The sequence below is a fragment of the Chanodichthys erythropterus genome, chromosome 18, assembly GCF_024489055.1.
Source record: "Chanodichthys erythropterus isolate Z2021 chromosome 18, ASM2448905v1, whole genome shotgun sequence".
NCBI lineage: Eukaryota > Metazoa > Chordata > Actinopteri > Cypriniformes > Xenocyprididae > Chanodichthys > Chanodichthys erythropterus.
This window is the reverse complement of record NC_090238.1, coordinates 18,823,307-18,836,373: the sequence shown is the minus strand read 5'-3', so window position 1 is coordinate 18,836,373 and position 13,067 is coordinate 18,823,307. Positions and strand designations below refer to the sequence as shown.

At 36.8% G+C, this 13,067-nt stretch overlaps 1 protein-coding gene and 1 non-coding gene across 2 annotated transcripts in view; one reads left to right on the top strand and one right to left on the bottom strand.

Moving 5' to 3' along the window:
- LOC137006268 (utrophin-like) overlaps positions 1–13,067 on the bottom strand; it is a 36,367-nt gene that overhangs the window by 19,964 nt on the left and 3,336 nt on the right. Inside the window, exons 2-4 of the mRNA XM_067366902.1 lie at positions 5,100–5,230; positions 4,884–5,004; positions 3,817–3,940 (exon numbers count right to left, since the gene is read on the bottom strand). Of these exons, the coding sequence (XP_067223003.1) occupies positions 3,817–3,940; positions 4,884–5,004; positions 5,100–5,230 (376 nt within the window). The remainder of the gene's footprint in view (positions 1–3,816; positions 3,941–4,883; positions 5,005–5,099; positions 5,231–13,067) is intronic.
- trnal-uaa (transfer RNA leucine (anticodon UAA)) lies at positions 11,105–11,187 on the top strand. The gene has a single exon. It is a non-coding gene; the product is annotated as a tRNA-Leu (tRNA).

Genomic DNA, 13,067 nt, shown 5'->3' with positions numbered 1-13,067 from the left:
GCTCCTCTCTCTGCTTTGGAAAGTTTGATTCTTTTCATAAATTCGGTTCATTCAAACGGTTCTTGTAAACGAACATATACCAAAGAGATGCACCTATTCGAATCCCAATGTGGCATTTCAACTTTATTTCGACAATTTAGTATATTATGTCTTTGTTATATAAATGTTCAAGATTATACTAACTGGAATTGTTTATTGATTTATGTTAGAAAACAATAGTTCTGATTATATTATAAATTATATAATTCATAACTTAGTTAAATTATTTGGCAATACTATTGCCCCCTTAAGTAGTTACAATGTACTAATAATTTTCGTAAGAAGGAGTACCTGCTCATATTTATTTGTTAACCATGTCAGAGGCATATAGGGTTTTCCTGGACTGAACATATAGTAGTTCATAAGACACAAAGATTAGTCCTAACCATATTACTGTGGCCCTGATCATACCGTGTGTTATTACTGGAATCTAATTTTTCCTTTGTGATCAGATTTACATCCGTACCCTTCAGCACTCTCTCACTTTTCACTCTGTGTCCTATAAGGTTTATTGTCTCCACTGAGCCATTACAGAGACACATAAATCAAGCAGCAACGACGCTATAGACTAAAACTATGACCTCCAGAAATGAAAAGTGTGATAAAAGATTAGTGTTTGAATCCAGGAGACGACCATTTACATCAGAAAGACAATATACATAAAATTTGACACTTTGTGGCATCTTTAATAGAAACAGACAACTGAGGACAAGACAAGACTGCTAGGTGAAATCTATCACTGCAATAAAGTGTAGTTAACAGTTAGGGTGATACATTGATAATAATAAGACATGTTTCTTAAGCAGCAAATCAGCATATTAGAATGATTTCTGAAGGATCATGTGACACTGAAGACTGGAGTAATGGATTTGCACACAGCAATGTGAGTAAATATTTTTGTTAATGTCTCCTGTCATGTGTATGTTCAGTTTTGGTTTTGTTTCTCTGAGTTCTGTTCCTGTTTTACATGCCTAAGTTCATTTAGTTTCCTTGATTGTTAAAGGTGCAATATGTAAGATTTTTGCAGTAAAATATCCAAAAACCACTAGGCCAGTGTCATATATTTTGTTCAGTTGAGTACTTACAATATCCCAAATGTTTCCAACTATTTGTAAATCGTGAGAAAATTACAATACCAAGGCTCCGGGACGTGTGAGGAGTCGCCTGTCAATGGCGTCATACCCGCGTTACATTTTAATAGACAAGGGAACAACTATTTTGATACATTTATAGACAGAAAACTAACTGTTGTTATATAGCTCAACACGTTTAGTCTTATTGTTTAAAATAAATCACATTTTTGCTTTACCATGCCACAGAGAAAAACACTATTTTGTCAAGTAGCTAACATAGCATAATCAGATGCAGCTTTATTTTAGTAACAGTAATACAGAATTTTCTCCATCATACAATATGTTGTAAAATTAATTGCAAGCCATTTATCAACACAAGCCATCCAGCAATTAATGTGATATTCTAAAATCGATCGATCTTACTGCAGTGTGTAACAAGTGTCTCACAGCAGCCGCCGAGCGAACGCAAAGAGTAACGTTATCATTTTCAATACACTAAAATGTATCTAATATGATAAACAGAGCTGTGTTACCTCATACTCATGACCGGAAAAGCGGAAGCGGCGCCGGCAGCTGTGACATAATAAAAGTTCTGTTGCTCGTGAGGCGCATGTTGCGCAATCGCTCCAGCGGCCTCGTTCAGCTCCCACAACACTCGCTCCTGCTCTGCTTCATACTACAGTAACGTTAATAATCGCATCCATGAACATGATTTCTTCCCGTGTCCTATCCCTATTCTTTTGCACTGTCGGTTGATGTGAAGACCACATGTCCCAAGATTCGCGCTCAAACTTGGCATCATCAAGCTACGCTTTTGTTTTGAATAGGCCTCTAGCGACCTCTAGTGGACAGAATTCTTACATACTGCACCTTTAACTAGTCTCTCACACCTAGGACTGTTCCGTTTGATTACGTTCCCATTGTATTTATGCCACAACCTTCATTCTGTTACTTTGTCCGGTATCGTCTAAGCCTAAGGGCTGTTTACACGACACTGTTTTCAACTAAAAATGAAAAACTTTTTATGTGTTTTGGCCGTTCATTTACACAGTAGCGATTTGGTGGCCTGAAAACGTGAACTTTTGAAAACTGGTTTCAAAGTGCAAGTTTTTGAAAACGATACCGTTGTCATCTCCGTGTAAATTGAAAAAGCGCAAATCTGTGAAAGCGGTGACTGCATGCACATGCGTATTACGTGTCAAAGCTTAAATAAAGGAACACTCCACTTTTTTTAAAAAAATAGGCTCATTTTCCAACTCCCCTAGAGTTAAACAGTTGACTTTTACCATTTTCGAATCCATTCAGCCGATCTCCGGTTCTGGCGGTACCACTTTTAGCATAGCTTAGCATAGTTCATTGAATCTGATTAGACCGTTAGCATCTCGCTCAAAAATGACCAAAGAGTTTCAATATTTTTCCTATTTAAAACTTGACTCTTCTGTAGTTACATTGTGTACTAAGACCGACGGAAAATAAAAAGTTGTGATTTTCTAGGCTGATATGATTGAGAACTATACTCTCATTCTGGCGTAATAATCAAGGAACTTTGCTGCCGTTCCATGGGTGCAGCAGTGCAATGATATTATGCAAGCTGGGGGTCACAGGCGCTGCATAATATCATTGCACTGCTGCACCCATGGAACGGCAGCAAAGTTCCTTGATTATTACGCCTGAATGAGAGTATAGTTCCTAGCCATATCGGCCTAGAAAATCGTAACTTTTCATTTTCCGTTGGTCTTAGTAATGTAATTACAGAAGAGTCAAGTTTTAAATAAGAAAAATATTGAAACTCTTTGGTCATTTTTGAGCGAGATGCTAATGGTCTAATCAGATTCAATGAACTATGCTAAGCTATGCTAAAAGTGGTACCGCCAGACCCGGAGATCGGCTGAATGGATTCGAAAACGGTAAAACTCAACTGTTTAACTCTAGGGGAGTTGGAAAATGAGCCTATTTTCAAAAAAAGTGCGTTGTTCCTTTAAGGTATTTCTGTGAATGTGCGAGACTTCCGATTTATTAGCCGCTATAGGGAAATAATGAGAAGAACAGCCTATCAAAGTGCAGTAAACTATAAAAATAAGGTGGATAGCCTAGAATGTGTGTGTGCAGGCGTGTAATCTCTACAAAGTGACATCGCCAACCACTTGTCTGTCATGTGTTATACAGCGTTTTTAGTCATTTTCGCAGATCCGTGTGAACGGGGATAGTTTTGATAACATTGTCATCTGTACAAAAAAAAACGTGTAAACGTACCCTAAGTTGAGTTGTGTACATTTCTCCTGTGATCGCCTCAGTTTTCTTTTGTGGATTAAATGAAAGACTATTTTTCTCTCTCAATAGTCTCTTTCATTGTACGCTTCATTACAGTCACCAGTGACACTGTATTTCTGAAACTGTACACTGTATTTCACTGTTTCTGAAACCCCCATACCCCCATAAATTTCACATCTACCCCCTCCAGAGTTTCAGAGAGGATCTCAACAATGCCCTGCAATCAAAAGATTTCAATATGAACTCTTCAATATGGCATTTCTTATAACATTTCCCCAAGACCAAATGATCTTAGCTCTTCTATCCACAATAATGTGTAAGTTGATATGATACATAATTAAGAACTTCTGTGCTATAAAATAAAAATTTCTAAAAAAAAATAAATAAAGTGTTCCTCTGGGAGGATGAAAAACATTCAAAAACAGTCTCTCACCTGCAGCAGTCTCTGTACTGCTCTGGACCTCCATTGTCGCAGGTTGGACAGACAGAGATAGACACACTTGATTCAGAGTGCCGTCTACATCCTGCCTCTGTCCAATCAACTCTTTGTGCAAGGCCTGTGTTGAACAGCACATTAAAGATACAGAGGTGTGACATTTAAACTAAAGTAGACATTCATTACATCTCATTCCAGACACATTAGAGGCGGTGAAATTGGAGATATAATTACTCGAAAAGCAATCAGAAAACAATGCATAAACCCAAACATTAGCTTAGCTGAAAGTGACAAATCGAGGAACAAAATCGTTGAACCAGAGGTAAGACGTGTTGTGGTCAATATCAGAAGGAAAACGTTTGATTAATTTGGTGTGGTTTTTACTGATAAAGCAAGATAATATCACCAAATCACATGTAATAATGAGCCACCGACTATAATAATGAGATAAAAATGAGAAATGAGGTGCAGGACTGACTTTTGTTGTTGTTTTTTACAACAACTCAATCACCATTACATTTAAAAGAATACTTCTTAATGTTGTTTACAGCCAAATTTATCTGAGGTTTGTTTGTGAAGACAGTCTTATTGCAAATGATGTAAATAATGCAATGTTTTAATGCAGTAAATGCAAAAAACTGCAATAATAAAATAGTGCTGTACATCTAGGACATCAATAATTCAGCAGTGCAATAACAATCAAATCATTTCACAGCTTATGCTTGAGGGGAAAAGTAATCAAGTGGTCTAATTATTTTGTATTGTATCTTTTTGATTAAATTAGTGACATCTATAATATCTAAGGACTGCAAGACGCCTGTTTAAGAAGGCAGCGTAATCAGTGTATGTGGGTAGGAGGTGCTGGTACAAAGTGGTAAATTATAAAACATTATAAGTATAAATAAGAATACAACATCACTCATAATGGACTGTAAATATTTAATTCTCCTCCTACTGAAATTTAATGGTCCTTACAATCAGAAATGCCTTCAAGCGTCTGTTTTATTTGGTTTAACCTGTGAACATGCACACAGCGAGACTTGCTGCTGCAGTAAAGTATGTACATCCTCTCCCACCGGCCTTTGCCGTGTCAGCTCCTCATCTTTCAGCTTTACCCAGAGCCAAAGCTCTTCAAGGATGGCTATAAGTCCGGTCCATTTCTCCGCACCGGCCTCCAAACACTCTCTGTGAGCACATGACAATTTAAAAGAAAGTTCAGGACATTATGTTCTATTTTCGAGAAATCTGTTTGTTTACATTGCTGGATATATTGCACAGACCTTCTGGAGGCTATATGAATGTTCTCCACATCTCTGAACTTATCAAGCTCTTGCGCCTTGGTATTTGGGATCTGACCTCTCAAAGCCCTTTTAGAAAGATCAGTCTGGGTATCAACATCTGTTTGGATGTCCTGAGGAGACAGCATGCAGAAGCTAAAATTGCACCAATTCAAACAAACCTCAATGGACTCTGATTAAGTGATCTTCTCCTTGTTCTGTCCCCTATAAATAGAATTAAAGTGAAGCAGAAATAGCACTGCTTCAATAGCTGTTTAATGAGACTAATGCAGGAAAAATAAGCGACAAGCAATCAGTTTATCCAAAACATCTGTGGTTGACAGAACACTTGAAAAATAAAGTATTACCTCAAACAGCAGACATCTCACCTGCCTTCAGCAGTCTGCTGTAATTCCTGCCTCTAAAACTTTCATTTATGGTGGCAGTCACCTTAAAGCCTCCACAGACATATAATGACTGGTTGGTTTATATCAGAGGAAATGTAGCTCTCTAGTTTAGGGCTGCAGAGATGATGTACAACCAAAGAAAGACATCAAACAGAGACATAACAGACGATCTTAGCTTATTATGCTGGAAGCCATTAAAGTGCCAATAGCGTTATGTATTCTCCTAATAAGTAGAGCTGGAAAAGACTAAACAAAATGACATTTGCCATCATTATTACAGCCAGAGATGTTTAAAAAATGATCACAATCTTGTGTACTCATTGCATGCATTATAATGAGGTTGTAGTACAAATTTACAAAGGTGTAAAAAAATAAATTATTCAGAAGTGTGGTCTGCTGGAAAAAACAAACAAACAATGCAATTCAACAGTTTAACATAACTAAATCATCAACATTTTCACATTGGAGCATTCACCTAATTATTTATATGTAGGCCAACAATGACACAGCAAATGAAGAATGTGAAACTGTCAACAGCTTTCTCTAATCATGCTGTCTGAGCATGGAACAAAGCATAGCCTTTTACAATAAACTCAAATACCGTATGACATACTGTGGCCTACGTGGATAAAAACACTGTAAACACTAAAAATCTGCCTCAAATTTAAGTTAGTTAAGTAAGTTAATAGAACTTTAAAAAAAATGATTTTGTTCTACACAAACATGTAAATTGCAATTTAATTGAAACGTTGACTTAGCTAAGTCGTACAGTTTAATACGAATGATTCAAAAACAAAACTAATAACTAATTAATAATCCAAACACTCTATACCAGCATTAAAGGGTTAGTTCACCCAAAAATGAAAATCCTGTCACCATTTACTTACCCTCATGTCATTACAAAACCCTTAAGACTTTCGTTCATCTTTGAAACACAAATTAAGATCTTTTAATAAAATCTGAGAGATTTCTGTCGCTCCACTGACAGTCCACACAACTCCCACTTTGTCACTTGAAAAAGTTCATATAAAGACATTGTAAAACTAATCAATATGAATCGAGTGGTTTATTTCAAATGTTTGAAGAGACACGGTTGCTTTATATGATGAACAGATTTAGTTTAGGCTTTTATTCACATAAATATTCATCAACGCAATTGTGCAAAATATTCATCAAAATAAAAATTGTGATTTTTCTCCTTTGGTGATTCTGCGTGTTCGTCTATATCGGATGTCCAGAAGACGTCAAAAAAAGACATCATAAAACTTTCATTCTGGCCCCTCAGTGGACGTCTTTTCAACCTGAGACAAGACCTAAAAAAGACGTCTTCTGGACATAATTTGCTCAGTGGGTAGTATATCAAAAGAATTGTGAAACTTGCCATCTTTGATATAAGCAGTAAGTTTGCTTGATTTTAATCTGAGAATTCCCAGATTGCACACTTGTGGAGAGGAAGACATTAAGGGTGTTTTCACACTTACGGATCGCTTGTTTTGTTCCGAAACAGGGACTAAATTTGTTACAATGTTGCTTTTTTTCTTGGTTCGGTTCGCTTTCACATGGCAAAATTTCAAAGCGTACCAAAATGCTTTAAGGTAAGTCACGTGGGAGTAAAACTGTCCTCTTATTGGTCAGAATTTTCTCTGCGTCATCCATCAAAATAATGATTGACAAGTTCGCTCCATGAGTTTATTGTGGCTTTATTTGTAACTGTCCAGACACACACAAACACTTTATAAATGTAGCCGTCTCTCCCGCAGTTAATTCATATTTGCTGCGGCAAATTCAAACCCGCGCTCGTTCTCTCTCTCTCCGTCTCTGGATTTCCCAGCGCTGTCTAGTAGGCGACCTGTTGTCCGTCTGTCGAGAGAGACCATTTGAATTTTATAATGAAGCAGAGCGGGAATTGAGACTTCGTCGGGACAGCATTCTCGCACGGAGAAGTGTAATTACACACCAGAGGTGATCGTTGGCTTTCAGATATTGTAAATAATGTGCTCACTCACAGAATCAGACATTACTGATTTTTATATCATATTTTCCGTTATGAAATGATATAATTTGGTTCGTTGGTCCGTTAACTGGGTCGATTGCTTTCACATCTCAAGCGAACCGCTCCAGAGTTCGTTTGAAAGCGTACCGAGACCACCTCTTCAAGCCGGTCTCGGTACGCTTGTTTGGTCCGCTTTTGGTGCGCACCCGAGTGCGATTGCTGCTTTCACACCTGCCCAAACGAACCGCACCAAAGGGGCAAACGAACTCTGGTACGATTCAACCGAACTAAATGAGGCAGGTGTGAAAGCACCCTTAGAAGAGGTTTTTAAATGTCAATGCATTAATGTTCTTGGTGCCTGCTGCAGTTTATGATCTAGATCCAACTCCTCCCACTTTACGTATCCCTAAAACGACCCGTCTCCGCCCCCTGGATCTAAACCTACCCATCTCTACCCCCTGGATCTGGATCTAACTCCTCCCACTTACATATCCCTTAACCTACCTGTCTCCGCCCCCTGGATCTCAAGTGTTCTGCAGTGAGGGGCTACTGGATCAAAGTGCATCTGCGTAGGCAAATGTAATTGATAAGGGTCTTTGCACAAGTTTTCACATGTGTGAAATACACAAGGAAAAATGCCTAATAAAATAAAGTATGCAAAAAATATTGCATACTTTTATTACTCTTTTTATCTTTTAATATTAGTGTTTCAAGCATGTTCTTAGTTCTATGTCCCATACCAAATCACTCAAAAAAGTATCGAAACTAGGCTTAGAATATCTTTCAGAAAAGCAGTAAAACTGTGTTTGTTTTTGGAAAATCAGAGATTGGCATATTGTTTTAAGCCATCAAGAAGTTCATAAATGTCAGTGCATTAATGTTTCTGGCATCTCGTAGATACAAACCTCGTAGGTACAAAATGTACTTTAAAACCTGTTTTCGAAAGTTTGTGTTTTCAGGCCCTTATTGCAAGTTTACACAACACCATTTTCAACTAAAAATGGAAAACTTTTGATGTTTTTTGGCCATTCGTTTACACGACAATGGCGTTTTTGGGGGCCTAAAAAGCAAACTTTTGAAAATGAGTTTCAAAGTGCACGATTTTGAAAACGATACTGTTATTATCTTTGTGTAAATTTGTGAAAACAGTGATTTCACGCTCATGTGTATTACATGTTCAGTCTATAGGCGATATTTAAGTGTTTTTTTTACAAAGTGAGATCACCGACTTGGCATGCATAATACAGCGTTTTTAGTCGTTTTCAAGGATCCGTGTGAACAGGGCTTGTTTTGACAACATTGTCACCTGTACTCGAAAAATGCAAAGGAAAAACTTTTCCATTTCTAATACATCGTTGTAGTGTAAACTTACCCTTAGTTAATACATTGATAGGATTCTTAAACTGTGATTTGTGTCACTTTATACCAAAAGCACCTGCATATAACTCAAAGGTTTTAAAAGTATATGCATCATTACATTTCATTTGTAGTGTTGTTGTACTGTTTAAACTTTATGAATGTGCTTCTAAATGCATTTTTCAGAACTATCAAAAAGCTTCAGGACACAAATGTAAACAAATGTTTACCTCAAATAAACTACAATCAAAATTGAGAGTCATACAACCTAGTTTAAAGTGATGCATTTTAATTAAAAAGAAAGGTGCTCTGTGGGCAGATGTGGTCATTAGAAACAACAAAATCTATATTTCCTCAATTTGAGGTCATTTGCCACCAGGATGACCGTTAAGACATTGGACTTAGAATCCAATAGACAAATTTCCTTATGGGTTTGAACCCCACGGGTAGTGACCTGTGTTTTTAAAAAGCTTTTAAAAGACCGAACCTCCCAAAACATCACTGAAAATCTGCACCCCCAAATACACAACAAATAGATCTGAATAAAATGCAACTCAGTCTAAACAAAGTAATTTCACACAAAATGCTCTTTTACCTTGCAGAGTTTCTGATAACCTGGTGACGTGACAGCCATTCTTTGGAAGTGCTGTAGAAAAAGCATCACTTTCTGCAGTGAAGATCTCACCATAGCCATTATCTTCAGACTGCTGGGCTTGTGTAAGATTCTCATCCTAAAGGATTGCCACTCCTAATGTTTGCACAATTAGCACATCATCTAGGCTTTGAAAGTGCATCCAAATACTCCTACAGCATGTCCAGCAACTTAAAAGGTCATTTGCAAGTGTGAAGTAGAGAAATTGGCTCTCCAAACAGCAAACAAAGCCAGCACAAAGATCCGACCCAAGAGATGTCCTGTCTTCAGGCTTGTACTTTAATCTTCAAAGGGATACTGAACAATGAAGAGAGGGGTGATTCAGAACCATGAAAATTGAAAGTTGAGTTCCGGTGCAAAAGCTTGTTTCCTTGTCAGCAAAAACTCCCTCTGTGGATGAGATGATGCTGAGCGAGAGAACCAGAGTCTGAGTGAGTGGCAGAGAGAAAGAGAGAGAGAGAGATTTGGGGAGAGCACACAGTATGTACACTACAAGACTGCATGATACAGTCTTATACAATCAAAATGAAATATTTTTTCATTGTAAATTATATTAAATACATTTCAGAATGTCATATTTGATTTGTCTCCTTATACAGAATGAGAATGATTCATCTTGAGCTTCACTGGAAGCAATAACATCTGACTGTCTGAACAAAGAGTCACATGATCAAAGTCAATTTGATAAAGTGACCTAGAAAAATGTCTTGACTTCTGAAGTTATGATTATGAATTACAGGCATATTTAACTGTTGGAGAGTACACAATCAACAGTTGTATTAAATAAAACTGAACTGGACAATCTTAGAAGAAAAGGTTGTATACAGAACCATCCCCAACGTGGGATCACTTCATGGATTTAGTTTTAATACATTTGTAATGTTAATGAATTAAATAGCTCATAAATATACTTTATCACCAGAAAAAAATTGAAATAACCCATTAAACATGAAACTTTTTTTTTTTTTTTCATGTTTAATGGGTTATTTCATTTTTTTTTTTTTTTCTGGTGATAAAATTGAAATAATAATCATTTAAGACATGTCTCTTTGGCATAAGGGGTTCTTTAAAATTTATTCAAGTCTAGTGTTCTATATAGAACCACACACACAAAGAAAATTCTAAAAGATGACTGAATTGACCTTAAGATTTTTGTATGTTTGAACTCCACTCCTAATATAATCTCCAAATCGGTAAATCTAATATATTAATTGTACTTTGGGGGTAAATGTGCTATGACGAAGTAGCTCTTAAGTACCTGGTAAATCAATAACACATTTAGGTGACTAACACATTTATAGGAACGTTATCAGTTTATCCCCACACAACTGTTCTGCAAGAGAGTTGTCACTTTTGATTTTTGCTTAATGTTCCTAACTCAATATTTTTTTACCTATATATTCATTATTAGATTTAATTTGCAATATCATTGTTCTGTTAAGGCTTTATAAATGTGTAATTTTTTGTCAGAATTACCAAAAAGCCCCAAAACTGTCACCCCAGATACAGACATCACAAAATAAAGCTTACAAGAAACTCATAAAAAGAGGACAATAAGAGTAAAGCAGCTTGGGGTGGGCAGTGAACAAACTGTTCTGTGACCAGGATGGCCGAGTGGTTAAGGCGTTGGACTTAAGATCCAATGGGCAAATGCCCACGTGGGTTCAAACCCCACTCCTGGTAGAGGTGTTACAGCTTTAATTGGGCTACTTTGATGTTTATAGGTGCATGTTTCTGTCAGTATACAAGTTTCTGAGAAGTGGTCCTGAAACCAACAAGCAGACTAAGGGTATGTCTATACAACAACAATGTATAAAAAAAAAAAAATTTCCTTTGCGGTTTTCGCATATGGAGTACAAGGTTGTCAAAATGACACCCATTCACATGGATCTGCAAAAATTACTTAAAACGCTGTATTATGCATGCCAGGCCAGTAGTTGGCAAAGTCACTTTGTAAAGAAATACTACACGCCTATATACTGAACACGTAATAAAAAACCTTGCACTTTGAAACCTGTTTTCAAAAGTTTGCATTTTCAGGCCCCTAAGATATAGAGATTTTCTCTTCATTGACTTCACTTTTATTCATCATTTTAAGGCGGCATTTACACAACAACATAGTTTTTCTTTACAAAGTGACATCGCCAACTACTGGAGTGCCTGGCATGCGTAACACAAAGTTTTTAGTTGCTTTCAGGGATCATTTTTACAACTTTATTGTCTGTACACACAATAATGCAAAGAAAACGGCTCTGTTTTAGTACATCGCTGCTGTGTAAACTACAAAAAATGTGAATTTGAGAAAACGGTGACGTCATGCACATGATAGGCATCCCAATTCAGAGCCTGCATCCTTCAAAGGCCAGATTCAAAGGTCGATTGCATTACTGAGCATTTCGAAGGCAGTCCCAATTTGAAAGCTCCTTCAAATGTGGCCTCCAAATGTGTCAACAACAGATGGATCCTTTGCGGCCTTGTCTACCCCAGAAGTATTGGATTTCAACTTAAATATTACTTAAACTTACTTAAATATCAAATGATACAAAAGTAAAAAAAAAAAAAAAAAAACTTCAAATCGGTTAAAATGTTGAATTATATCTTACTAAGATGTGATTATATATAGTTTATACTCTTTGTTATGCAGAAATGGACCATGGTGAACATATCACAGTTTGTGAACCCTGCTTTGTTTTCAGACAGTTTAATATAACTTTAAAATAAAGTCCAGTACAAACGTTACTGTCACTCATCAACAGCAGCTGTCACAGTTGCTAGCCGACAAGAATAAATATCTGTAGGCTATTCGAAGGATGCATGGTCCGTGTACGTTTTGATAGTTTGTTTTCCAATTTGAAATGAAATACGCAGAAACGAGAAAACGGTCGTTTCCCGTTTTTTCGTTTGTTAAAAAAACGGAAAAACGAGATTTTGACTGGATTTTCGTTTTTTTCGGGTCATGGATAGAAAACGGAAACACGACTTCAAAACTCGTTTTCCACATGTGGGCGGTCATTACACGCCCCTTTCAGCCGATTGGTCAATCAAATCTGAGCCAGTGACGTCATCTTCAGTTCGTTCAACAAAATAATAGTCCTCTGCCGCTATATCAGTATGTCATAAATCGGCTTTCTTCTGTGCAACCTAACGCGTATTTCACAGAAATATGTTTGCACAGATAAAAAAAAGTTTTAAAAAACCTACAGTAAATTTAATTAAGTCTGTTTTTAAGCTGTTTTTAAAATGTAAATGCCTCTACATCTGTTACTAAGCGCATGACATCCTTTGGGCTACTACCACCGATCAATAGGCTATACATAATGACAGACTATTATCTATTATAGATCAGTGGCTACTGCACTCATTTTTTTTTCTTATTTTAATGTTTTGTTTACATTTTATACATTTAAATTCAATAATTTAGCAGACGCATTCCTTGCAGTAGACTATACAGTCATATTAGAAAATAGGCTATCCACTAGGTGGCAACACCTAATAACGGTATCACCATCGGGGGGCTTTTTAGTTTTCCTTAGCTTATAAATGGCCATACAGATTTTATCTCT